At 44.3% G+C, this 25827-nt stretch overlaps 1 protein-coding gene across 8 annotated transcripts in view; it reads right to left on the bottom strand.

Moving 5' to 3' along the window:
- gabpb1 (GA binding protein transcription factor subunit beta 1) overlaps nucleotides 1-25827 on the bottom strand; it is a 149304-nt gene that overhangs the window by 90950 nt on the left and 32527 nt on the right. For 7 of the 8 annotated variants that reach the window (XM_038812950.1, XM_038812948.1, XM_038812952.1 and 4 more), the window contains 5 exons: nucleotides 15413-15520; nucleotides 7983-8150; nucleotides 6613-6807; nucleotides 4636-4780; nucleotides 3579-3692 (listed from right to left, as the gene is read on the bottom strand). In XM_038812950.1, coding sequence (XP_038668878.1) covers nucleotides 3579-3692; nucleotides 4636-4780; nucleotides 6613-6807; nucleotides 7983-8150; nucleotides 15413-15520 — 730 coding nt within the window. Of the gene's footprint in view, nucleotides 1-3578; nucleotides 3693-4635; nucleotides 4781-6612; nucleotides 6808-7982; nucleotides 8151-15412; nucleotides 15521-25441; nucleotides 25573-25827 lie in introns of those variants that run through there. The other variant, XM_038812949.1, reaches the window with a different exon arrangement.

Here is a 25827-nt window from a genome sequence, read left to right as displayed (position 1 = left end):
CACTGTAACCAATCACTATTTGTTGATGTACCGTTTGTCAATGTACTCTATTGATTACTCTTTTGTCTACAATGTACGTACTGTGTACGTTCCCTTGCCGCAGAAAAATATTTTTCACTGTACTTCGGTATATGTGACAATAAATATCAACTAATCAATCAATCAATTCCATACCATATAGTATTTGTTAAAGGAAAGAGGCAGTGCTGCATCTTGGGCAGCACAGTAGCATTGTGGTTAGCACAATTGCTTCACAGCTCCAGGGTCCCAGGTCCGATTCCCGGCTGGGTCACTGTCTGTGCGGAGTCTGCACGTTCTCCCTGTGTCTACGTGGGTTTCCTCCGGGTGCTCCGGTTTCCTCCCACAGTCCAAAGATGTACGGGTTAGGTGGATTAGCCATGCTAAATTGCCCTTTGTGTCCAAAAAGGTTAAATGGGGTTACTGTGTTAAGGGGGTGGGGTGGAGATGTGGGCTCGGGTGTGGTGCTCTTTCCAAGGGCCGGTGCACTCGATAGGCCGAATGGCCTCCTTCAGTACTGTAACTTCTATGCTTCTATGATTTCTTGTTGAACCCTGCAGCAGGAGAATGATAGCTTGCAAAGAGGCTCAGAGCTGGCAAGCCCGAGTCGGGTGGGTTTGGGAGTGAGTGCGAGCCAGGTAGATGTTTGGAGGAGAAACTCAAGTTCCAAATTCAAATTCCTGCCCGGACCAACTAGATGGTGTGTTCGTGGACATCTTCAACCTCTCCCTACTCTGTTCTGAGGTTCCGATCTGCTTCAGGAGGACCACCAACATACCGGTGCCAAAGGAGAATCAGGCAAGCTGCCTTAATGACCATCATCCAGAGGCCTTGACATCGATCATTATTAATTATAATAATCTTTATTATTGTCACAAGTAGGCTTAAATTAACCCTGCAATGAAGTTACTGTGAAAAGCCACGAGTCGCCACACTCCGGCGCCTATTCGGGTACACTGACGGAGAATTCAGAATGTCCAATTCACCTAACAGCACATCTTTCGGGACTTGTGGGAGGAAACTGGAGCACCCGGAGGAAACCCACGCAGACACGGGGAGAACGTGCAGAATCCATAGTTACCCAAGCCGGGAATCGAATCGTGGACCCTGGAGCTGTGAAGCAACAGTGCTAACCATTGTGTTACCATGAAGTGCTTTGAGAGGTTGGTCATGAGACACATCAACTCCATTCTCCCAGAATGCCTTTTTCAACTGCAATTTGCAAACCGCCAGATGGTCCACAGCAGACGCCGTCTCCATGGTCCTGCACTCGTCCTGAAGCATTTCGACAACAAGGACTCCTACGTCAGACTGTTGTTCATTGACTACAACACCATAATCCCAGCCAAGCTCATATCCAAACTCCAAAACCAAGGACTTGGCTCCTCCCTCTGCAACCGAATCTTCGACTTCTTGACCCATAGACCACAATCAGTAAGGATAAAGGACAGCACCTCCTCCACATTAGTCCTCAATACCGGGGCCGTGCAAGGCTGCATACTTAGCCCTCTACTATACTCTCTATACACATACGACTATGTGTCAAAATTCAGCTCCAACACCATCGACAAGTTTGCTGATGACACGACCGGCATAGGTCGGATCTCGAACAATGATGAGTCAGAATACAGGAGGGAGATAGAGAACCTAGTGGAGTGGTGCAGCGACAACAATCTCTCCCACAATGTCAGCAAAACTAAAGAGTTGGTCATTGACTTCAGGAAGCAAAGTATCGTACACACCCCTATCTGTATCAATGGTGCCAAGCTGGAGATTATTGACAGCTTAAAATTCCTAGGTGTGCACATCACCAAAAATCTGTCCTGGTCCACCAAGTCGACGCTACAACCAAGAAAACACAACAGTAGCTATACTTTCTAAGGAAATTAGGGGGGGCACGGTAGCGCAGTCGTGAGCACTGCTGCCTCACATCACCGAGGTCCCAGATTCGGTCCCGGCTCTGGATCACTGTCCGTGTAGACTTTGCACATTCTCCCCGTGTTTGCATGGGTTTCGCCCCCACAACCTGAAGATGTACAGGGTAGGTGGATTGGCCACGGTAAATTGCCCCTTAATTGGAAAAAATGAATTGGGTACTCTAAATGAACAAAAAAAAATACTCTCTCAGAAAACGAAGGGAATTCAGCATGCAACATGGACTCTTACCAACTTTTACAGATGCACCATAGAAAGCATCCTATCTGGCTGCATCACAGCCTGGTATGGCAACTGCTCAGCCCAAGACCGTAAGAAACTACAGAGAGTCGTGAACACAGCCCAGTCCATCACGCTAACCCACCTCCCATCCATTGACTCTGTCTACACCTCCCGCTGCCGTAGGAAAGCAGACAGCATAATCAAAGACCCGCCCATTTGGCTTACTCACTCTTCCAACTTCTTCCATCGGGCAGGTGATACAAAAGTCTGAGAACACGCACGAACAGGCTCAAAAACAGCTTCTTCCCCACTGTTACCAGACTCCTAAATGACCCTCTTATGGGCTAATCTGATCTCTACACATGTCTTCTCTACTGAGCAGTACAACACTCCGTATGCTTCACCTGCAGCCTGTGTCTATGTAATTACATTGTGCAATTGTTTGTCCTATATTTTATTTTGTGTGGAATGATCTGTTTCGACTTATGCAAAACAATACGTTGTACCTCTGTACACGTGACAATAAATAAATCCAACATTACAACATTGGTAGCAGATTTGAATACGCCAAAGGAGGGCTCTCGCCCGTCAGGGGGCACAATGCCAGTAGCAGGCAGCACCAAAGAGGAGGCTGGTCAGGATGCAGCCATCCAAAAAAGGCATGGTGGAAGACATACACTGGCACATCAATACATCCTCAGAATGGGAACTAATTACCTGCAGCTCTCTGAGAGGCAATGGTTAGGGACAAATATTGAATTGCGAGGTTCCAGAGTTGTACAACTCCAGACTCTCACCTGATGCACTCAATAACTTCCCCGTCTCCAGTGAAGACATTTTTATGTTCTTGATGTACCATAGAAGACTAATATTCCTGTCCCTATCAACCACAGTCACTAATATAATTCACTCAATCCTATGCTGACAAGAGTGTGGACATAGATTTGTCTATTTAATGGTACGCTATTGACCTGTTGGTTCCACTGGTGACCTACTAAAGAAACAATGAGAATCAATTCCCAACCCTGATGTAAATATCATGATCAATGGCACCAAACCAGAATACTTGGATGTATGTTCTTGCTGATGGGATGTAAAACCCATTGCTTATTCAAACACTGAACCTGTTCTGAGCCAATGGTGTGATATCTGTGCAGAACATTGACAAGTTTCCATCTTCCAGTGCAAATTTGAAAGCTGCATGGGATGAGTAATATAAATGAGCCAGAGTGGTACAAATGCATGGTTCTCACAAGACCAGCTAAAAGCTCTCCAGAAATTACAAAGGAGATAGATGATAATTCACTATTTACAGATTTCTGTTTCTAACACAATTTTAATAGTGCAGTAATAATAGTGCTCCTTGAATGGTTTAGCAAAATGAACTGCAGCCATTTTCTAACCTGGTGCGTCAGTTGTGTGTGTCAATGGCGCTGATGCCTCTGCCAAAGCAGCTAATGTAGCCAACACCGACGTGGAGGAATTCCCAAACTGTACTGTAGAAATATCCAAAGATTCTAAAAGTTACAAAAAAAAATCAAACGTTAAATGTGATTCTTCAGATAACAGGTTAATGACATCGACACGTATGCTGATTATTTTAAAATGCTGTAAAACACAAAGCACTGAAACAGAAAGCTTTACAATGCTATTAAAAACAAAAGTTAAACTTGGCATTTGAATTTTATTCCAAGTACTTTTCAAAGGTAAATAATCATGAACAGCTGCGAGTGAATTTCTTAAATTCAATCAATTTGGTAATCACCTTTATGCATTGGAATGGATTGTTTTAACTGATCAGAATGAAATAAGAAAACTCAGTTCTGGTGTAATACAGAACTTTTATCTTTAAATTTAGTGGACCAATTCGTTTTTTCCAATTAAAGGGCAATTTAGCGTGGCCAATCCACCTAACCTGCACATCTATAGGTTGCGAGGGTGAAACCCACGCAGACACGGGGAGAATGTGCAAACTCCACTCGGACAGTGACCCAGGGCCAGGATTCGAACCCGGGTCCTCAGCGCCGCAGTCCCCAGCGCTGCAGTCCCAGTGCTAACCACTGCGCTATGCTGCCCTTAATAAATCAAATAATGTTGATGATGGCTCTCTTTAAGAGCAATCCACCTAGTGCCCTCCCCACCTTCAACTATTTCCTCTTCATTTAATGATCCAAGTCTCTTTTGAAAGCCATGATCAAAGCTGTCTCAACACATTCAGGCAGTGTATTGCAGATCCTAACCATTCACTGCTTAATAAACATTTTCCTCATGTTGCTGTTGCTCCTTTTGCCAATCCCCTTAATCAGCATTCACTGCCCCTCAATCTTTCCACCAGAAGTTAGTTTGTCCCGAACCACACTGTCCAGATCGCTCATGACCTTCAGTCATAGAAGACCAGGGAAAACAAGAAGAGGGCTTTCACAGCAATGAAAAACCAAAACAATAAAGTGGCCAACATACCTGATGCCCTTGTTGTTCCAGTAGAAACTAGGCCAGTTAGGTTGACCACTCCTCCAGGTCCAATGATGAACTGTGGTGCAGCACCATGTACGGTGATTGCATCAGAGCTGTCTGTGTTTGTATTGATCTGGTTCTGCATTGCCCTCTGTGTAACAAGACAAAGGGTTATTGAACAACACAATAGGGGAGTGTACACTCCTTGAAGAAGGTGGCCATCTTAATTAGAGGAAATGCTTTTTTGTATTGTCAAAGAAGTCAAGGAGTTATGGGAATCGACAGGAAAATAGAGTTAAGGCCACCATCAGACCATCCACAAGCCAACCTACTGGCAAAGCAGGTTAGATGGACCAAATGATCTACTGCTGCTCCTGTTTCTAATGTTCTTCTGTTATGAGACCAAACAGGCTATGGTTCCTTTCCCTAGAAAAGGGAACACCTTTTGCTGATGGGGGGCTTTAAAATTCTAACGGGGTTTGACAGAATAGACAGATATTTTCATTCATGAGAAGAACCAAGACTATAGACTATAAATATAAACTAATTACCAATAAATCCAATAGGGGATTCAGGAGGAACCTGTTGCCAACAGAGTGGTGAGAATGGAACGACCACAGGGAGTGCTGGAGGCAACTAATTCAGATACATTTAAGGGAAAGCTGTATGAGCATTTGAGGGAGAAAAGAATAGAACATTAAGCTAATCAATGTAGAGTAAAGGGTTAACATCAGAACCATACATGAGGCTGACATAATAATGTCAGATTACATGGCAGATGTAATGTAAGAGCGACATGGAAGGAGGGGGAAGCTTCAACCTTATCTAGAGGTCCAAATTGTAAACACTTGCTGTAAATAAAGAGCAATGGTTCTGAGAAACTACATCTATTCTGAGTGTATATAACTGGGAGAACTGGAGAAAAGGGTTCTGCTTCTGTGCAGCACATTCAATGTCAATTTGCACTTCTCTGTGAAGAATTGCTTCCTGGCATCACCTTCGATGGTCCAGCTCTAATATTAAAGTGATGCTCTCTTGTTATAGATACCAGAGTAAATAGTTTATCTCTATCTTATGAGCTCCATCATCATCTTAAACACAATTACATTATCACCCCTTAATCCTTCAAAGCAATGGATTACAAGCCTAGTCCATGTAATTTGTCCCCATAGCCATTTAGCTGAATGCTAAATGAGTGAACACATTAGGCTTAGAAATCACTGTGCAAACCTATGACCTGTGTTAAAATGTCAAACCACACTCCCACCACATAGGCACTAAAGGCTCTCTCTTTAAACTAGTTAAATTATCTGGTACAAAGATTAGCAACAGCTCAAATCTTCCCGTACCAGCCTCCCCGAACAGGCGCCGGGAATGTGGCGACCAGGGGCTTTTCACAGTAACTTCATTTGAAGCCTACTTGTGACAATAAGCGATTTTCATTTTCATTTAATTTTATCAAATAAAATTCCTGATCAAATAAAATCTGTTATTTTAACAAATCTTAACATGTTTAATACATTTAGACATATCACAGAACAGTAATTTCACAAATGGAAATATTTCTTCGTGCTCATTTCAAGAATATTTTATTATTTTGATTTACACTTTAAACAGCCCAGATGATGTTATGTAGAGTATAGAGCAGCAGTGATAGGAGAAAGTTTATGTATCGTCAACTTTCACAACCAGAGGCTGGACACTGAAACTGCCGTTCAGGATATTTTACACAAGTTCCCCAATAACCAATTCAATGTGAACAAGGTTCAATATGAAGATGACAAATGCACTTTCGGAATATTAAGATGAAAGATGAACTGGAAATAGTTTAGTCAATTGACTGCATCGAGGACGTGTGTATATTGTCCACAAGGTGATCTTTCCAATTATACGTCTTCCCCTCTAGCAATTAATACAATTGTGACACTTGCATTCATGTAAATAGACACCTTCATATCGTATGGTGTTACTTTTATTAATTACCTGAAGCAATAAAATCAATTCTTCATCCTCATTATCTACTGCAATATCGAAGGCTGTCTTACTGAATTTACTCGGTGTGTGAACATCAGCTCCATATTTAATCAGAAGCTCAACCACATCTTGGTGGTTATGCTCTACTGCCCAGTGAAGGGCTGTCATCTTAAGCATGTCCTTCGCATTTATGTCAGCTCCATTCTGCCAATAAAACAGAGAACGTATTTCAGGGTTATCTACAAAGTGGAGAAGACAGACACATGTCTTTCTGATTGCACATGTATCCAAATGGAAATGGAGTGTGGATTATGGAAGTATCTTGTTTCACCAAACTCAAATCCTCTGAATTTACTCTCTTTTTATTAGTTTACAATGACCCTTGCATTTGCTGCACTTTTATCTACAAATATATGAATGAGGAGCAGGAATAGGCCACTGAGTCCTTCGGGATCATGGCTGATCTGATGGCTTTTCTGCAAGTGCAGGTCACTGTAAACAGACCAAAGCACCATTTCCAACAATAGGACATGTATCTGATGTTACAATATGAATTAAAAACAATTGGAGTAATCTATTCATCAAGGATTAACTCGGTCTTAAAATACTGGACTATTGAAAGTTTAAATGATTTTAAAATACTAAACTATACTCTGAAACAACGGAATATTGTAATACAACCAAAACCATTTTTGTTTAATACAATGGTGGGACGAACAGCTAAGCAATTCCCTTGGATCAACCTGCTTCTCTGGTCACCATCAGCAACACATTTTTAAAATTCCACTGGAGGCCATTAAAGATCGAATCTTGCCCAGCGGCTCAAAATTCCAGACAGAAAACCCCAGATTTAAATTGTGCAGCAACACAAGCATTCAATCAGAGGTGCTGAAATAGAAACTGAAGAAGTTAAGTGATCTAGAGGTTTTAATAAGTCAACACTCAATATATCCAATCACAGCAAAGCCAATACTAGATTTTTACTAGACTAGACAAGTCACGCTCAAATCTACAATACCCGAGATCACAACCAGAGAACCGAGTCCAGTCACCAGACAGTCTTTCAAACCCAGGAGGCAGTTCAACAAACAGCCACAACACTGACATTCACAGAGTGCCAGCCAGGATATTGGGAGGACTTCGCCTGCTCTTCACTGAATAACTCCATGAGGTCTTTTACATCTGTCTGGAAGAGTGAAGATGGGGCCTCCATTTAATGCCTCGTCCAAAAGGCTGCACTTTCCACGATGGAGCACTCCCTCAGTATTGCACTGGGAGATGCAGCCTCGATATGTGAGTCTCTATCGGTGGAAATTTAACTAATGACCGGCTGACTTGGAGCCAAGTTGACAAGTTCACCACCAATTTTCTAACCTTACCTTTACAAGTACCTCAACAATATTTGTGTGGCCCTCTGATGCTGCCATATGCAGAGGTGTTCTGTCCACTTTGGTTCTTGCATCCCGACTCACTCCAGCTCGAAGCAGCACTTCTGCTGTTGAATAGTGACCATACTGGGCTGCCAGGTGAAGGGGTGATGTTCCCAGCTGTAACATCAACAAATATAAACTAACTGTCAACCAACCCAGCAGAAGAATGGCAGTTCCCCATCTATACTAATTACTGAGATGGTTTGCTGGTGTTATGAGGCAATCCAATATCTTAAATGCTATAAAACCAAGAGTGTTAGAAATTAAATAAAAAATATTAAAAATGCAGCGGTGATTTACAAGAATGATACCAGGAATGAGGAATTTTAGATACAAGGAAAGATTAGAGACTTGTTCTCCTTGGAGCAGGGAAGATCAAGAGGAGACATTATTGAGGAGTTCAAAATTCTGAACAAGGTAAAGTCGGATATTCTGTTTCCACTAGTTGGTATGTCAGTGAGGAGGGGTCCCAATTACAATATGGTCAGCAAGGAATGAGGAGAAACTTCTTTACTCAGAGAGTTGTTGGGGTTCGGAATGTGCTGACTGCAAAGAGTGATGGAGGTGGATTCCATAGGAGGTTTCAGGAGAGGGCCAGATATATATTTGAAAGTGATGAATTTAGGCTACGGAGATAGGGCTGGAGAATGGGACAAGCTGGGTTGCTCTTTTGGAGGGCGGCACGTGGTGCATTGGTTAGCACTGCTGTCTACAGCGCTGAGGGCCCGGGTTCGATCACGGCTCTGGGTCACTGTGGAGTTTGCACACTCTCCCCGTATCTGCATGGGTTTCGCCCCACAACACAAAGATGTGCAGGATAGGTGGATTGGCCACGCTAAATTGCCCCTTATTTGAAAAAAAATAATTGGGTAATCAATGTTTTTTTTAAACTCTTTTGGGAGTCAGTGCAGACACGATGGGCTGAATGGCCTCCTTCTGTGCTGTACACCACAAATGACAATTAACTTCACAAAGTGGTTCTTATTTAATTTCTGAACCTCCACCCAATAGTTGACTACCTGGCCATTTAAAATGGATGCCCATACAATGGAAACTTTATATTCAATATTCTGACGAGTAAAACATCAGGTGCCATACTTTACCCAAATCACCAGATCTGACCAATTTGTAAAACTACTAAAATGATAAATAATAGCTCAGTTTCTGAATTTTAAACACTGCTTCTAGTTTGCTATGTAGACAGGAAGAACAAGAGAAGGCCACAACTTATCCACGTCACTCACCTGTTTCAGGCCTCAGAGTTTGAGTTAAACACCGAGATACTACTCCAGAAAAAGTTTGTTCCTGGAGTCTCATCTGGCAAGGTATTTTTGAAATGATAGGATTTTTAGAATGACAACCGAAAGCGGCAATGATTTGCCTTGAGCTTATCCAATGAGTGAATTGTTCCATTAAGTTACCTTGATATTAGTGCTTATGATTGAAAAGTATATCCTGCTGTTGGTACACTGACTTGTATAAAGCAATTCTAAAATGACCAGTCTGGTTTAGTGTAGCATTTTAAAAAAGGGAGAACATTTCCTTTATTATCAATCTCGGAAAATAAAATATTTTGAGAAAACCAACCAAGAACACCCCTCGCTGTTTATGATGGACATTGGGCCTTCACTTTATAAAAAAAGCAAAATTATACTATTTAATAAATGTATTTATTAAATGTGTTGCTATTGTAAATATACATGTGCTTTCACTGCCCTTCTCTCTCAAGTTGTTTCCCCCCCCCCCCCCCCCCCCCCCCCCCCCCCCTCCCCAACACCCCCATAAAGTATTAATATCAACCTACAACTGGAAAAGGTATTTTTTACTCGTCATCCTTGGTCCACTGCAATTTGCATACTGCCATAACCGGTCCACAACAGACGCCATCTCCCTGGCCCAACATCCATCCCTGGAGCATCAGACAACAAGGAGTCCGACATCAGTCTCCTATTCATTGACCACAGCTCCACCCTCAATGCCATAATCCCAACTTCCTGACCCATAGACCACAATCAGTAAGGATAAACAACCACACCTCCTCCACAATAGTCCTCAATATTGGGGTTCCGCAAGGCTGAGTACTTAGTCCCTACGATACTCTTGTGTACACACACGACCATGGACAAAATTTGACTCTAACTCCATCTACACGTTTGCCGATGACACAACCGTAGTGGCTCGGATCTCGAACAACAATGAGTCCGAATACAGGAGGGAGATAGAGAACCTAGTGGCATAGTGTAACAACAATCGCTCCCTCAATGTCAGCATAACTAAAGAGCTGGTCATTGACTTCAGGAAGCAAAGTATTGTACACACCAGTCTGCATCAACAGGGCCGAGATGGAGATGGTTAGCAGTTTCAAATTCCTAGGTGTGCACATCACCAACAATCTGTCCTGGTCCACCCACGTCAACTCTACGACCAAGAAAGCACAACAGCGTCAATACTTCCTCAGGAACCTAAGGGAATTTGCATGTCCACGTTAACTCTTACAGATTTTTACAGATACACCAGAGAAAGCGTCCTGTCTGGCTGCATCACAGCCTGGTATGGCAACTGCTCGGCCAAGACTGTAAGAAACTAGTCATGAACACAGCCCAATCCATCACACAAACCTGCCTCCCATCCATGACTCTGTCTATACCTCCTGCTGTCTTGGGAAAGCGGCAGCATAATGAAAGACCCCTCCCATCCAGGTTATTCTCTCTTCCAACCTCTTCCATTGGGCAGGAGATACAAAAGTCTGAAAGCATGCACTGACAGATTCAAAAACACCTTCCTCCCCACTTTTACCCACTTCCCCACTTACAGGGGCTGGTTTAGCACTGGGCTAAATCACTGGCTTTGGAAGCAGATCAAGGCAGGCCAGCAGCAGGGTTCAATTCCCGAACCAGCCTCCCCGAACAGGCGCCGGAATGTGGCGACCAAGGGCTTTTCACAGTAACTTAATTTGAAGCCTACTTGTGACAATAAGCGATTTTCATTTCATTTTTCATTTTACATGACTCCTGAAAGGCCTTCTTATAGAGTGAACTGATCTCTCCACCCATCTTCTTTACTGAGTAGTACTACATTCTGTATGCTCAACCGTTGCCCGCGCCTATTGTGTATTTTTCATTTGTCTTGTGTTATTATTTCATGTACGGTATTATCTGCCTGGACAATAAGACCACAACACCATAAGACAGAGGAGCAGAATTAGGCCACTCGATCCATCGGGTCTGCTCCGCCATTCAATCATGACTGATATTTTCTCATCACCATTCTCCTGCCTTCTCCCCATAACCCCTGATGCCCTTTTTAATCAAGAATCTATCTCAGTCTTAAAGACACTCAGTGATTTGGCCTCCACAGCCTCCTGTGGCAAAGAGTTTCACAGATTCACCACCCTCTGGCTGAAGAAATTTCTCTTCATCTCTGTGTTAAAGGATTGTCCCTTTAGTCTGTGGTTGTGTCCTCTGCTTCTAGTTTTTCCCATAAGTGGAAACATCCTCTCCACGTCCACTCTATCCAGGACTCGTAGTATCCTGTAAGTTTCAATTAGATCCCCCCTGATCCTTCTAAACTCCAATGAGTACAGACCCAGAGTCCTCAACCGTTCCTCGTACGACAAGCTCTTCATTCCAGGGATCATTCTTGTTAACGTCCTCTGGACCCTTTCCAAGGCCAGCACACCCTTCCTTAGATACAGGGCTCCAAACTGCTCACAATACCCCAAATGGGGTCTGACCAGAGCGTTATACAGCCTCCGAAGTACACAACTGCTCTTGTACTCCAGCCCTCTTGACATGAATGTTAACATTGCATTTGCCTTCCTAACTGCCAACTAAAATTGCACGTTAACCTTAAGAGAATTGTGAACAAGGACTCCCAAGTCCCTTTGTGCTTCTGATTTCCTAAGCATTTCCACATTTAGAAAATAGTCTATGCCTAAATTCCTCCTTCCAAAGTGCATAATCTCACACTTTTCCACACTGTATTCCATCTGTCACTTCATTGCCCACTCTCCTAGCTTGTCCAAATCCTTCTGCAACCCCTTTGCTTCCTCAATACTACCTGTCCCTCTACAGATCTTTGTATCATCTGCAAACTTAGCAATAGTGCCTTCAGTTCCTTCTTCCAGATCATTAATGTATATTGTGAAAAGTTGTGGTCCCAGCACAGACCCCTGAGGCGCACCACTAGTCACCGGCTGCCATCCTGAAAAAGACCCCTTTATCCCCACTCTCTGCCTTCTGCCAGTCAGCCAATCCTCTATCCATGCCAGGATCTTACCTTAACACCATGGGCTCGTAACGTATTTAACAGTCTTCTATGCGGCACCTTGTCAAAGTCCTTCTGGAAATCTAAATAAATCACGTCCACTGGTTCTCCTTTGTCTAACTTCCTTGTTACTTGCTCAAAGAATTCTAACAGATTTGTCAGACATGACCTCCCTTTGACAAAGCTGTGCTGACTCAGTCCTATTTTACCATGCACTTCCAAGTACACGACCTCATCTTTAATATCAATCCTTGGGCTGGTTTAGCTCAGCTGAGTTGTGATGCAAAACGAGGCCTGCAGCGCGGGTTCAATTCCCGTACCAGCTTCTATGTACCCGAACAGGCGCCGGAATGTGACGACTAGGGTCTTTTCACAGTAACCTCATTGCAGTATTAATGTAAGCCTACTTGTGACAATAACGATTTATTAATAACAGACTCTAAAATCTTACCAATAACCAAAGTCAGGCTAACTGGCCAATAATTTCCTATCTTCTGCCTCCCTCCCTTCTTAAACAGCGGTGTTACATTAGCCACTTTTCAGTCTTCTGGGACCCTTCCTGCCTCCAGTGATTCCTGAAAGATCATCAATGCCTCCACAATCTCCTCAGCTATCTCTTTTAGGACCCTGGGGTGTAGTCCATCTGGTCCAGGTGACGTATCCACCTTCAGACCTTTCAGTTTGCCCAGAACCTTCCCCTTAGTGATGGCCACTGCACTCACCTCTGCACCCGATTCTTCTGGAGCTTTGGCATCCCATTGGTGTCTTCCACCATGAAGACTGATGCAAACTAACTATTGAGTTTGTCTGCCATTTCTTTGTTTCCTATTATCACTTCTCCAGCCATGTTTTCCAGTGGTCCAATGTCTATTTTTGCCTCTCTCTTACCTTATATATTGAAAGAAACTCTTCCTATCTTCTTTTATATTACTAGCTAACTTGCACTCATATTTCATCTTCTCTCCCTTATTGCTTTTTTAGTTGACCTCTGCTCGCTTTTAAATGATTCCCAATCCTCTGGCATCCCACTAATTCTTGCCACTTTGTATGCCGTTTCTTTTGCTTTCATGCTGTCCTTGACTTCCCTCGTCAACCATGGATGCCTTGTCCTGCCCTTGGCATATTATCTCCTCCTCGGTATGAATTTCTGCTGTGCCTCCCAAACAACCCCCAAAAACCCGTGCCATTGCCGTTCCATTGTCTTCCCTGCTTGACTCCTTTTCCAATCAACTCTGGCCAGCACCTCCCTCAAGTCCTTGTAGTTACCCTTATTTAATTGTAATACCGTTACATCTGATTGCAGCTTCTCCCTCTCAAACTGCAGGGTAAATTCTATCATATTGTGGTCACTGTTCCCTAAGGGTTTCTTCACCGTAAGATCCCTAATCAAGCCTGCCTCATTACACATCACCAAATCCAGAATTGCCTGTTCCCTAGTGGGCTCTACCACAAGTTGCTCCAAAGAACCATCTCTTAAACATTCCACAAATTCCTTTTCTTAGGATCCACTACCAACCTGATTTTCCCAGTCCACGTGCATTCTGAAGTCACCCATGATTATTGCGATAGAACATAGAACATAGAACAGTACAGCACAGAACAGGCCCTTCGGCCCTCAATGTTGTGCTGAGCCATGATCACCCTACTCAAACCCACATATCCACCCTATACCCGCAACCCAACAACCCCCCCCCCCCCTTAACCTTACTTTTTTTATTAGGACACTACGGGCAATTTAGCATGGCCAATCCACCTAACCCGCACATCTTTGGACTGTGGGAGGAAACCGGAGCACCCGGAGGAAACCCACGCACACAGGGGGAGGACGTGCAGACTCCACACAGACAGTGACCCAGCCGGGAATCGAACCTGGGACCCTGGAGCTGTGAAGCATTTATGCTAACCACCATGCTACCCTGCTGCCCCAGCGATATTGCCTTTTTTTTACATGCTTTCTCTGTCTCCTGATTTATTTTCTGCCCAGCATCCTAACTACTGCTCGGGGGCCTGTACATAACTCGCATCAGGGTCTTTTTACCTTTACTATTTCGCAACTCTACCCACAGAGATTCTATGCCTTCTGATCCTATATCACTCCTTGCTATCGATTTAACTTCATTCTTTCTAACAATGTAACCCCATCCCCGTTCCCCATGTGTCTGTCCTTTCAATAGGACATATCCTTGTATATTTAGATCCCAGCCCCAATCCCCTTGCAGCCCCTTGCATCTCTGTGATGCCCACATCGAACCGGCCAATTTCAACGTGCACAACAAGCTCATTTACCTTGTTCCGTATACTGCGTGCGTTAAGGTACAATACCCTCAGTTCTGCATTGACCACCTCCCTTCTCACACTTGGCACCTTTTTTGTTCTGCCTGATGGTGATGTTCTATTATTTTTGTTCTCTATTTGCCCTTCAGTTGTGACACCTTCTAAGCTAATGCTCTGGTTCCCACCCCCCAGAACAATACTTTCCACTGTACCTCGATACACGTGACAATAAAACAAATCCAATCCAATCCTTCAGATATTCAGGTTTCGATTAAGCACCTGCAGATTTTCTTAGTTCTTAAATATATTCTTGGAGCATGGCTCGGGCTGCACTACCTACCTTTTTTTTTCTTTTAAAAATATGTTTCCCGATAAGGGGCAATTTTGCGTGGCCAATCGACCAACCCTGCCCATCTTTGGGTTGCGGGGCTGAGACCCACGCAGACACCGTGAGAATGTGCAAACTCCACACGGATAGGAAACCGATGTCTGGATCGAACCCGGGTCCTCAGCGCCGTGTTAACCACTGTGCCACCTTCCTATCTATTTTTAATTGGGACTGCAGGACATCAGAAACAAATTAGTGTGTACTAAAATCATGTGGAGTACCTCATTAGTTGGGTCATTTTATTGAATTCCTGATCTTGACTAGTACAATACCATAGCTATTGTGCTATACAGTATCATACAAGCAAAGTTTTTCTCTGTACACACATTGCAATGTTTATTTCTGTCTCATTTAACTATTTTGCCAAGGTGCTGATTACAAAAAGGAATACTCAATACATTATTCAATAAATATTTAATACATAAAAGATACTATCACATACTCTACTTACCCAGTCTGTTGTGAAAGGAGCACCATTGGACATTAAGACACGGACCTCATCATCCTGTCCTGCTCGTGCAGCTTCTAAAAGCTTCTTCCCCAAATCCACAAGAGACATCTAGGCAGAAAACAGACAATGGAATTGCGGCAACACCCAAACAAACACTAGAACAGGCATCGCTTAAAGCTCTCTCAAGCTAGTCACCAATCACCACATGACTGCCACAGAAATGGTAGATCTGCAGAAAAACCAAGACGTAAACATTTCATTTTACACACATTTAGTTTAATTCCAAATGCATTGCGTTTACATAGTGTTAAATGTCGTTGTCATAAATCTCCTTCATTCAATTTCAATCGTGAGGGTATAGATTTTGCAGACGGTTTACAGATACAATTTGGATGTCAAGAAACATGCATAAAATTGAGTTCATCCAAAATTCTGCTGCTCATATCCTAACTCCCATAGAGTTCTGTTCACCCATCGCTCCTGCGTTTGTGACAATTCACAAGACCACAGACATGCTGCAACACAGGTGGACATTTGGCCCATAGTGTCTTCTCTCGCCCTCTGAACGAACAATTGACCTTGTATCATTCCCTTGCCTTCTCCCCAGAACCCTTCATATTCTTCCTGTTCAGATAACAGTCCAACTCCCCTCTGAATGCTTCTATTGAATCTGCTTCCACCGCTCTCTGGTCACGCATTTCACATCCCTAACCACTTGCTCCGCAAACATTTCTTCTTGCATCACTTTTGCTTATTTTACTAATTATTTTAATTATCGCGTTCACGATCCTTTTACAAAGTTTCTCCCTAACTATTCTGTCCAGGCCCCTCAACATTTTGAATGTCTCCATCAAATCTCTTCTGCACTTTTGTTTCTCTGAGGGAAAGAATTCAACTTCTCCAATTTATCCTCACCCTTGGAACCATTCTTGTAAATCTTTTCTGCACTCTCTCTAATTATTCCCACGTTTGGCACCCAGAGCTGGATGCAATACTCTAGTTGATGCCAAACAAATTTAACAATTCCATGTTCATCCTAATAAAGTCCAGGAGAGATATTATTTGTTTCATTAACTGCTCTTTCCACCTTCAACGATTTATGCTGATGTACACCGAGGTCGCTCTGTTCCTGCACCCTCTTTAGTGCTGCCCTCTTTGTTTTATATCGTCTCCCCACATTCTTCCTGCCAAAAGAATCGCCTCATTTCTCAGCATTTGGTTTTTAAAAAAAATAAATTTAAGCGTACCCAATTCTTTTTTCCCCAATTAAGGGGCAATTTAACATGGACAATCCACCTAACCTGTGCATCTTTGGGTTGTGGGGGCGAGACCCACGCAGACACGGGGAGAATGTGCCAACTCCACATGGGCAGTGACCCAGAGCCGGGATCAAACCCGGTGTTAGCTTCTGAGTAAAGAGGCAAGATTTCTGCTTCTTTCCCAAACACCTTTATTTTCCATGAACACACTCTATACAAAACTCTATCACCACATCACACCCAGCAAGTGCCACCTGCAAACCCTTTACATATCAGTGTCAATTATTGGATATTTAACTTCAATCAGACATCTAATTGGAATGTCTCTTAACCCATTCGTTAATACCAAGGTCCTCGACGCTATGAGGCAGTAGTGCTAACCACAGCACCACCGTGCCACCCCTGTCTCTCTGCATTTGACTTCATCTGCCAACCCATTCCACCAACTTGTCCAAGTCCTTTGGAAGTTCAACACTATCCTCCTCACAGTTCATGAACCCCTTTCCCATCCATTGACTCAGTCTTTACCTTTCGCTGCCTTGGGAAAGCAGGCAGCACAATCAAAGACTACAGGAGGGAGATAAATCACTTGGTTGCATGGTGTACCGAAAACAACAGCTGTAAATGTCGGAAAAACCAAGGAACTGATCATTGACTTCAGGAAGCGTAGCACGACACACACTCCCATCTGCATCAATGGCTCCGAATTGGAGATGGTCGATAGCTTTAAGTTCCTGGGGGTCACCGTCACCAACATTCTGTCCTGGTCCACTCAGGTTGATGCAACAGTCAAGAAAGCACAACACCGTCTCTCCTTCCTATGGAAGCTAAAGAAATTTGACAGCAGGGGAGCAAGGGGCAGCAGGGTAGTAAGGGGCAGCAGGGTAGCATGGTGGTTAGCATAAATGCTTCACAGCTCCAGGGTCCCAGGTTCGATTCCCGGCTGGGTCACTGTCTGTGTGGAGTCTGCACGTCCTTCCCCTGTGTGCGTGGGTTTCCTCCGGGTGCTCCGGTTTCCTCCCACAGTCCAAAGATGTGCGGGTTAGGTGGATTGGCCATGCTAAAATTGCCCGTAGTGTCCTAATAAAAGTAAGGTTAAGGGGGGGGGGTTGTTGGGTTACGGGTATAGGGTGGATAGGTGGGTTTGAGTAGGGTGATCATGGCTCGGCGCAACATTGAGGGCCGAAGGGCCTGGTCTGTGCTGTACTGTTCTATGTTCTATGTCTGCATTGACTCTCACAAACCTCTACAGATGTGCGATAGAGAGCATCCTATCCGGCTGCATCACAGCCTAATATGGCAACTGCTTGGCCAAAGATCACAAGAAACTGCAGTGTGGTGAACTCAGCCCAGCGCATCACACAAGCTTGCCACCTTCACATTGATTCAGTATGCACCTCCCACAGCCTGAGGAAGGCAGACAGCACTATCAGAGACCCCTGCCACCCAGACATTGCCTTCTTCCAGCCACTCCAGCTCCAGGTTCGATTCCCGGCTTGGGTCACTGTCTGTGCGGTGCCTGCATGTTCTCCCAGTGTCTGCGTGGGTTTCCTAAGATGTGCAGGTTAGGTGGATTGGCTATGCTAAATTGCCCTTAGTGTCCATAAAGGTTAGGTGGCGTTACTGGGTTACAGGGATAGGATAGAAGCGTGGGCTTAAGTAGGGTGCTCTTTCCTAGGGCCGGTGCAGACTCGATGGGCCGAATGACCTCCTTCTGCACTGTAAATTGTATGATTATTCTATAATTGACTAGTGGGGCTACATTAGCTACCCTCCAATCAATAGGAACCATTCTGGAGTCCGAAGAATTTTGGAAAATGTCCTCCAATGGATCATCTATTTCTAGGGCCACTTCCTTAAGTACTCTGGCAAGAAGCTTATCCATTGCTGGAGATTTGTCCACCTTCAATCACATTAATTTTCCCAAAACCATTTCTCTACTAATGCTAATTACCTTCAGCTCCTCACTGAACATAGAACGTGCAGAAGGAAGCCATTCGGCCCATCGAGTCTGCACCGACCCACTTAAACCCTCACTTCCACCCTATCCCTGTAACCCAATAGCCCCTCCCAACCTTTTTGGTCACTAAGGGCAATTTAGCATGGCCAATCCACCTAATCTGCACATCTTTGGACTGTAAGAGGAAACCCACGCAGACACAGGGAGAACGTGCAGACTCCGCACAGACAGTGACCCAGCAGGGAATTGAACCTGGGACCCTAGCGCTGTGAAACTTGTTTCTCTCATGTCTTCCTTTGTGAAAAGAGAAGCAAAGTGCAAATTTAGTTCCTCAGCCATTTATAATAAATAAAAATAAATCAATAAATAGGAATAATAAATAATATTTATTTTATTATTTATATGAAAACAGAAGCAAAGTACAAATTGACTTTGTTCACTGTAAGAGGACTGTAAGGGGCCTACATTAGGTTTTATTAATCTTTTTCTCTTTACATATCTACAGAAATTTTGATCCCTTATTTAAGGAAAGCTATTATTTCATAATCGGCATGGTATGGGTGGCACGGTAGCACAGTGGTCAGCACTTTTGCTTCACAAGCTCCAGGGTCCCAGGTTCGATTCCCGGCTTCGGTCACTGTCTGTGCGGAGTCTGCACGTTCTCCCTGTGTCTGCGTGGGTTTCCTCCGGGTGCGCCGGTTTCCTCCCACAAGTCCCGAAAGATGTGGTTAGGTGAATTGGACATTCTGAATTCTCCCTCAGTGTACCCCAACATGCGCCGGAATGTGGCGAGTAGGTGCTTTTCACAGTAACTTAATTGCAGTGTTAATGTAACAATTAAAATTATTATAATTGTGATCACCGGTATGGAGGGGTTGTCTAATGAAGAAAGGTTAAACAGATTGGGACTCTACTCATTGGAATTTAGAAGAATGAAGTGTAATCTCATTGAAACACCTGCATTCTTAAGGGGCTTAACAACAGGGTAAATGCTGAGAGGATATTTCCCCTCTTGAGAGTCTGGGACCAGAGGGCAGAGTCTCAGAATAAAGGTGGGGGGGCAATTTCAGACTGACATGAGATGGGGTTTCTTCTCTCAGAGTCTGTGGAACTCCTTGTCAGAGAGAGCTGTGGAACTCTTGTCACAGAGAGCTGTGGAGCAGAATATTGTGTATTTACATGGTTAAAGGATGGTCACGACTGGGAGTTAAATATCCGAGGGTATCAAACTATTCGGAAGGACAGAGTGGATGGTAAGGGAGGTGGTGTTGCTCTGTTATTTAAGGATGACATCCGGGCAATAGTAAGGGATGACATCGGTGCTATGGAGGATAAGGTTGAATCCATTTGGGTGGAAATCAGGAATAGTAAGGCGAAAAAGTCACTGATAGGAGTAGTCTATCGGCCACCAAATAGTAACGAGATGGTGGGGCAGGCAATAAACAAAGAAATAACTGATGCATGTAGAAATGGTACAGCAGTTATCATGGGGGATTTTAATCTACATGTCGATTGGTTTAACCAGGTCGGTCAAGGCAACCGTGAGGAGGAGTTTATAGAATGTATCCGCGATAGTTTCCTAGAACAGTATGTAATGGAACCTACGAGGGAACAAGCGGTCCTAGATCTTGTCCTGTGTAATGAGACAGGATTGATTCATGATCTCATAGTTAGGGATCCTCTCGGAAGGAGCGATCACAATATGGTGGAATTTAAAATACAGATGGAGGGTGAGAAAGTAAAATCAAATACTAGTGTTTTGTGTTTAAACAAAGGAGATTACAAGGGGATGAGAGAAGAACTAGCTAAGGTAGACTGGGAGCTAAGACTTTATGGTGGAACAGTTGAGGAACAGTGGAGAACCTTCCAAGCGATTTTTCACAGTGCTCAGCAAAGGTTTATACCAACAAAAAGGAAGGACGGAAGAAAGAGGGAAAATCGACCGTGGATATCTAAGGAAATAAGGGAGAGTATCAAATTGAAGGAAAAAGCATATAAAGTGGCAAAGATTGCTGGGAGATTAGAGGACTGGGAAATCTTTAGGGGGCAACAGAAAGCTACTAAAAAAGCTATAAAGAAGAGTAAGATAGAGTATGAGAGTAAACTTGCTCAGAATATAAAAACAGACAGTAAAAGTTTTTACAAATATATAAGACAAAAAAGAGTGGCTAAGGTAAATATTGGTCCTTTAGAGGATGAGAAGGGAGTTTTAATAATGGGAAATGAGGAAATGGCTGAGGAACTGAACAGGTTTTTTGGGTCGGTCTTCACAGTGGAAGACACAAATAACATGCCAGCGACTGATAGAAATGAGGCTATGACAGGTGAGGACCTTGAGAGGATTGTTATCACTAAGGAGGGAGTGATGGGCAAGCTAATGGGGCTAAAGGTAGACAAGTCTCCTGGCCCTGATGGAATGCATCCCAGAGTGCTAAAAGCGATGGCTAGGGAAATTGCAGATGCACTAGTGATAATTTACCGAAATTCACTAGACTCTGGGGTGGTCCCGGTGGATTGGAAATTAGCAAACGTGACGCCACTGTTTAAAAAAGGAGGTAGGCAGAAAGCAGGAAATTATAGGCCAGTAAGTTTAACTTTGGTAATAGGGAAGATGCTGGAATCTATCATCAAGGAAGAAATTGCGAGGCATCTGGATAGAAATTGTCCCATTGGGCAGACGCAGCATGGGTTCGTTAAAGGCAGGTCATGCCTAACTAATTTAGTGGAATTTTTTGAGGACATTACCAGTGCAGTAGATAACGGGGAGCCGATGGATGTGGTATATCTGGATTTCCAGAAAGCCTTTGACAAGGTGCCACACAAAAGGTTGCTGCATAAGATAAAGATGCATGGCATTAAGGGTAAAGTAGTAGCATGGATAGAGGATTGGTTAATTAATAGAAAGCAAAGAGTTGGGATAAATGGGTGCTTCTCTGGTTGGCAATCAGTAGCTCGTGGTGTCCCTCAGGGATCCGTGTTGGGCCCACAATTGTTCACAATTTACATTGATGATTTGGAGTTGGAGACCAAGGGCAATGTGTCCAAGTTTGCAGATGACACTAAGATGAGTGGTAAAGCGAAAAGTGCAGAGGATACTGGAAGTCTGCAGAGGGATTTGGATAGGTTAAGTGAATGGGCTCGGGTCTGGCAGATGGAATACAATGTTGACAAATGTGAGGTTATCCATTTTGGTAGGAATAACAGCAAACGGGATTATTATTTAAACGATAAAATATTAAAGCATGCCGCTGTTCAGAGAGACTTGGGTGTGCTAGTGCATGAGTCACAGAAGGTTGGTTTACAAGTGCAACAGGTGATTAAGAAGGCAAATCGAATTTTGTCCTTCATTGCTAGAGGGATGGAGTTTAAGACTAGGGAGGTTATGTTGCAATTGTATAAGGTGTTAGTGCGGCCACACCTGGAGTATTGTGTTCAGTTTTGGTCTCCTTACTTGAGAAAGGACGTACTGGCGCTGGAGGGTGTGCAGAGGAGATTCACTAGGTTAATCCCAGAGCTAAAGGGGTTGGATTATGAGGAGAGGTTGAGTAGACTGGGACTGTACTCGTTGGAATTTAGAAGGATGAGGGGGGATCTTATCGAAACATTTAAAATTATGAAGGGAATAGATAGGATAGATGCGGGCAGGTTGTTTCCACTGGCGGGTGACAGCAGAACTAGGGGGCATAGCTTCAAAATAAGGGGAAGTAGATTTAGGACTGAGTTTAGGAGGAACTTCTTCACCCAGGGGGTTGTGAATCTGTGGAGTTCCTTGCCCAGTGAGGCAGTTGAGGCTCCTTCATTACATGTTTTTAGGGTGGAGGTGGATGGTTTTTTGAGGAGTGAAGGGATTGAGGGTTGTGGTGTTCGGGCCGGAAAGTGGAGCTGAGTCCACAGGGGATCAGACATGATCTAATTGAATGGCGGAGCAGGCTCGAGGGGCCAGATGGCGTACTCCTGCTCCTAGTTCTTATGTTCTTATGTATTTACGGTTGAGATAGACCAGGGGTGGGCAAACTACGGCCCACCAAAGGTCTTTATGTAGCCCACCAAAATAAAAATAAAAATTTTATTTTTTTTTATACAAGGTTAATGGGGGTGGCTGTTGGGTTACTGGTATAGGGTGGATACGTTGACTTGAGTAGGGTGATCATTGCTCGGCACAACATCGAGGGCCGAAGGGCCTGTTCTGTGCTGTACTGTTCTATGTTCTATATGAGGCGCCCAGAATCATAACCGGGTGAAGCGCCATTTTTGAAAAGTAGAGAAAAAGAGGGCTAAAGGCAGGATGCCACCGGGGGAAGCGCTGAGGTGTATGCCGCACGCTAATTGGTTACAACCGGGACTATTAATTAATATACTATGCGGCCCTTTAAAATTGTGAATTTCTGAATGTGGCCCTTGCACGGAAAAGTTTGCCCACCCCTGAGATAGACAGACTCTTGATCAGTAAGGAAATAAAAGGTTACGGGAGGGAAAGCAGGAAAGTGGACGTGAGGAAACCACTGTGCAGGGTTTCATTTTTGTCTTCCCAGATTCCATTCCCCAGATTACCAAGTATACACCCAATGGGCACAAAAAGAGTCCATAATTTATACAGGGTTCCACAGGTGTTTTCCCTGCAACCAAGACAATCTAACTCACTTACTCACCTACTCCTGCAGCCTCATCCACCAGATTAAGTATAAATAAAATGGTTCAGTGGAGTGGGTTCATTTGATAGTGTCAGTAGATGCTACGTGATCATACTCAGATGATGATTCCTGATCAGTCACGATCTCATTGAATGGTGGAGCAGGCTTAGTGGGCCGAATGACCTTCTTCTGTTCCTATGTCTTATGGCTCTAGTTACTAGTAAACATGTGTACAAGCAGCCAGATTCTGTGTGATTTTGTCTGTTCAAAACCTGTGGAATATTGTGGCTTTATTCTCTCTTTATTCTCTTAGCAAGCTTCTTGAACCTATATTATTGGTCCCTAACTGGATCTCCTGAGTACTTGGGTGTTTGGCCAAAGATCGTAACAATTGCAAAAACAAAACGGCTACGTTCCATTCAGCAAAATACTGTAGCGACAAGGCAGGCATCAAACTGATGCATAATACATACTTTCCTACAGTTAATTTTAAAAAATTTTGGAGTGAGTGGTCGGGATAATGCAACTTATTTTACTGTGCTGAAGGACAGAACCAGCAGAATGTCTCAGATACTGCAAAATACTAACAAAGAACAGTACAGCACAGGAACAGGCCCTTCGGCCCTCCAAGCCTGCGCCAATCATGTGTCCTTATCTAGACCAACCACCTGTATTCTTCTAAACCCGTCTGCTCATGTGCCTATCCAGATAAGTCTTAACGGTCGCTAACATATCTGCCTCAACCACCTCACTTGGCAGTGCATTCCAGGCCACCACCACCCTCTGTGTAAAAGACCTCTCCCGCACATCTCCACTGAACCGATCCCTCCTCACCTTGAACTTGTGCCCCCTTGTAATTTTCAATTTTGCCCTGGGAAAAAGCCTCCAACTGTTCACCCTATCTATACCGCTCATAACTTTATAAACTTCTATCAGGTCACCCCTCAGCCTCCATCTTTTTCAGGAGAACATTCCGTTTCTCCTCACAATTTCATCCACAAATGGGCAGCATAGTGGCACAGTGGTTAGCACTACTACCTCCCTCAGAGGGTCAGGGACCCAGGTTCAATTCCCACCGTGGGTGACTGTGTGGACTTTGCATGTTCTCAGTGTCTGCGTGGGTTTCTTCTGCTTTCCTCCCACAGTTGAAGGATGTGTTTAGGTGGATTGACCATGATACAACTGCCCCTCAGTGTGCAGGTTAAGTGGGGTTATGGGGATAGGGCGAGGGAGTGGGCTTAGGTGGGGTGCTCCTTCAGAGGATCGGTGCAGACTGGGGCCGAATGGCCTCCTTTTGCACTGTTGGGATTCTATGATTCTAAAGATGTCAATACGAAAATGAAATTCAATCTCTGAAAATTTACACCGAGACAGTACACTGCAAAGATTAGTACAGGCAACATAGGTACAGCTACTGTTCTCTGAACTGAGTGGAATTCCAGATGGCCTTCTGTCGTAAGAACTAGCAACCGATTATCAATTACAAACATGTTCAACTTGTAAAGCACAACATGCATTGTGATTCTTAAATTATTTTTTTCAAATTGCTAGTGTTCCAACTGTAACTTTGGCATTGCGATAACATAATGCAGACTGCTTGTTTTTGAGTCTTGCATTTCAGAAAAAAGTTTAAAATGTTAATGTGCTAACTGTCAGCAGTAAGATGGAGTTCACATCGCCATACCAGCAAGACATCCAAGAACAAAGAACAATACAGCACTGGAACAGGTCCTTCGGCCCTCCAAGCCTGCGCCAACCACAGTACCTGCCAAACTAAATCCATCTGCACTTACAGGTTCTGTATCCTTCCATTCCCAACCTATTCATATATTTGTCCAGATGCCCTTTAAATGTCACTATCGTACCTGCTCCCACCCCCTCCCCAGGCAGCTCGTTCCATATATTTACCACACTCTGTGTACAAAAACTTGCCTCACACATCTGTTCTAAACTTTACCCCACGTACTTGAAACCTATGTCCCCTAGAACTTGACTCTCTTACCCAAGGCAAGAGAATCTGACTATCCACTCTGTCCACGCCACTCATAATCTTGAAGAACTCTATCAGGTCACCTCTCAATGTCTGTCGTTCCAGTGAGAACATACCGAGTCTATCTAACCTCTCCTCATAGCTAATGCCCTCCATACCAGGCAACATACTAGCAAACCGTTTCTGTACCCTCTCCAAAGCATCCACATCCTTCTGGTAGCGTGGCGACCAGAATTGAGTTATTCTTCCGCGGAGACATGCAGCAATTCTTACAGGACCTTATTTATGATATAACTTCAATAGTTTAAGCTTAAGTGTAGGGTGGGAGTGCGGTGTGTGGCAGGGGGAAGCATGGGGGGGGGGGGTGGGGAAGCGTGGGGGGGGAGGGGGGAGCGTGGGGGGGGGAGGGGGGGAGCGTGGGGGGGGAGGGGGGAGGGGGAGCGTGGGGGGGAGGGGGGAGCGTGGGGGGGAGGGTGGCGGGGGGGGAGGGGGGGGGGAGGGGGGGGGGGGAGCGTGGGGGGGGGAGGGGGGAGCGTGGGGGGGGAGGGGGGAGCGTGGGGGGGGAGGGGGGGGGC

Source organism: Scyliorhinus canicula, chromosome 12 (assembly GCF_902713615.1).
Source record: "Scyliorhinus canicula chromosome 12, sScyCan1.1, whole genome shotgun sequence".
Taxonomy (NCBI): domain Eukaryota; kingdom Metazoa; phylum Chordata; class Chondrichthyes; order Carcharhiniformes; family Scyliorhinidae; genus Scyliorhinus; species Scyliorhinus canicula.
The sequence above is the reverse complement of the archived record's forward strand: the minus strand, read 5'-3'. Positions and strand labels throughout refer to the sequence as shown.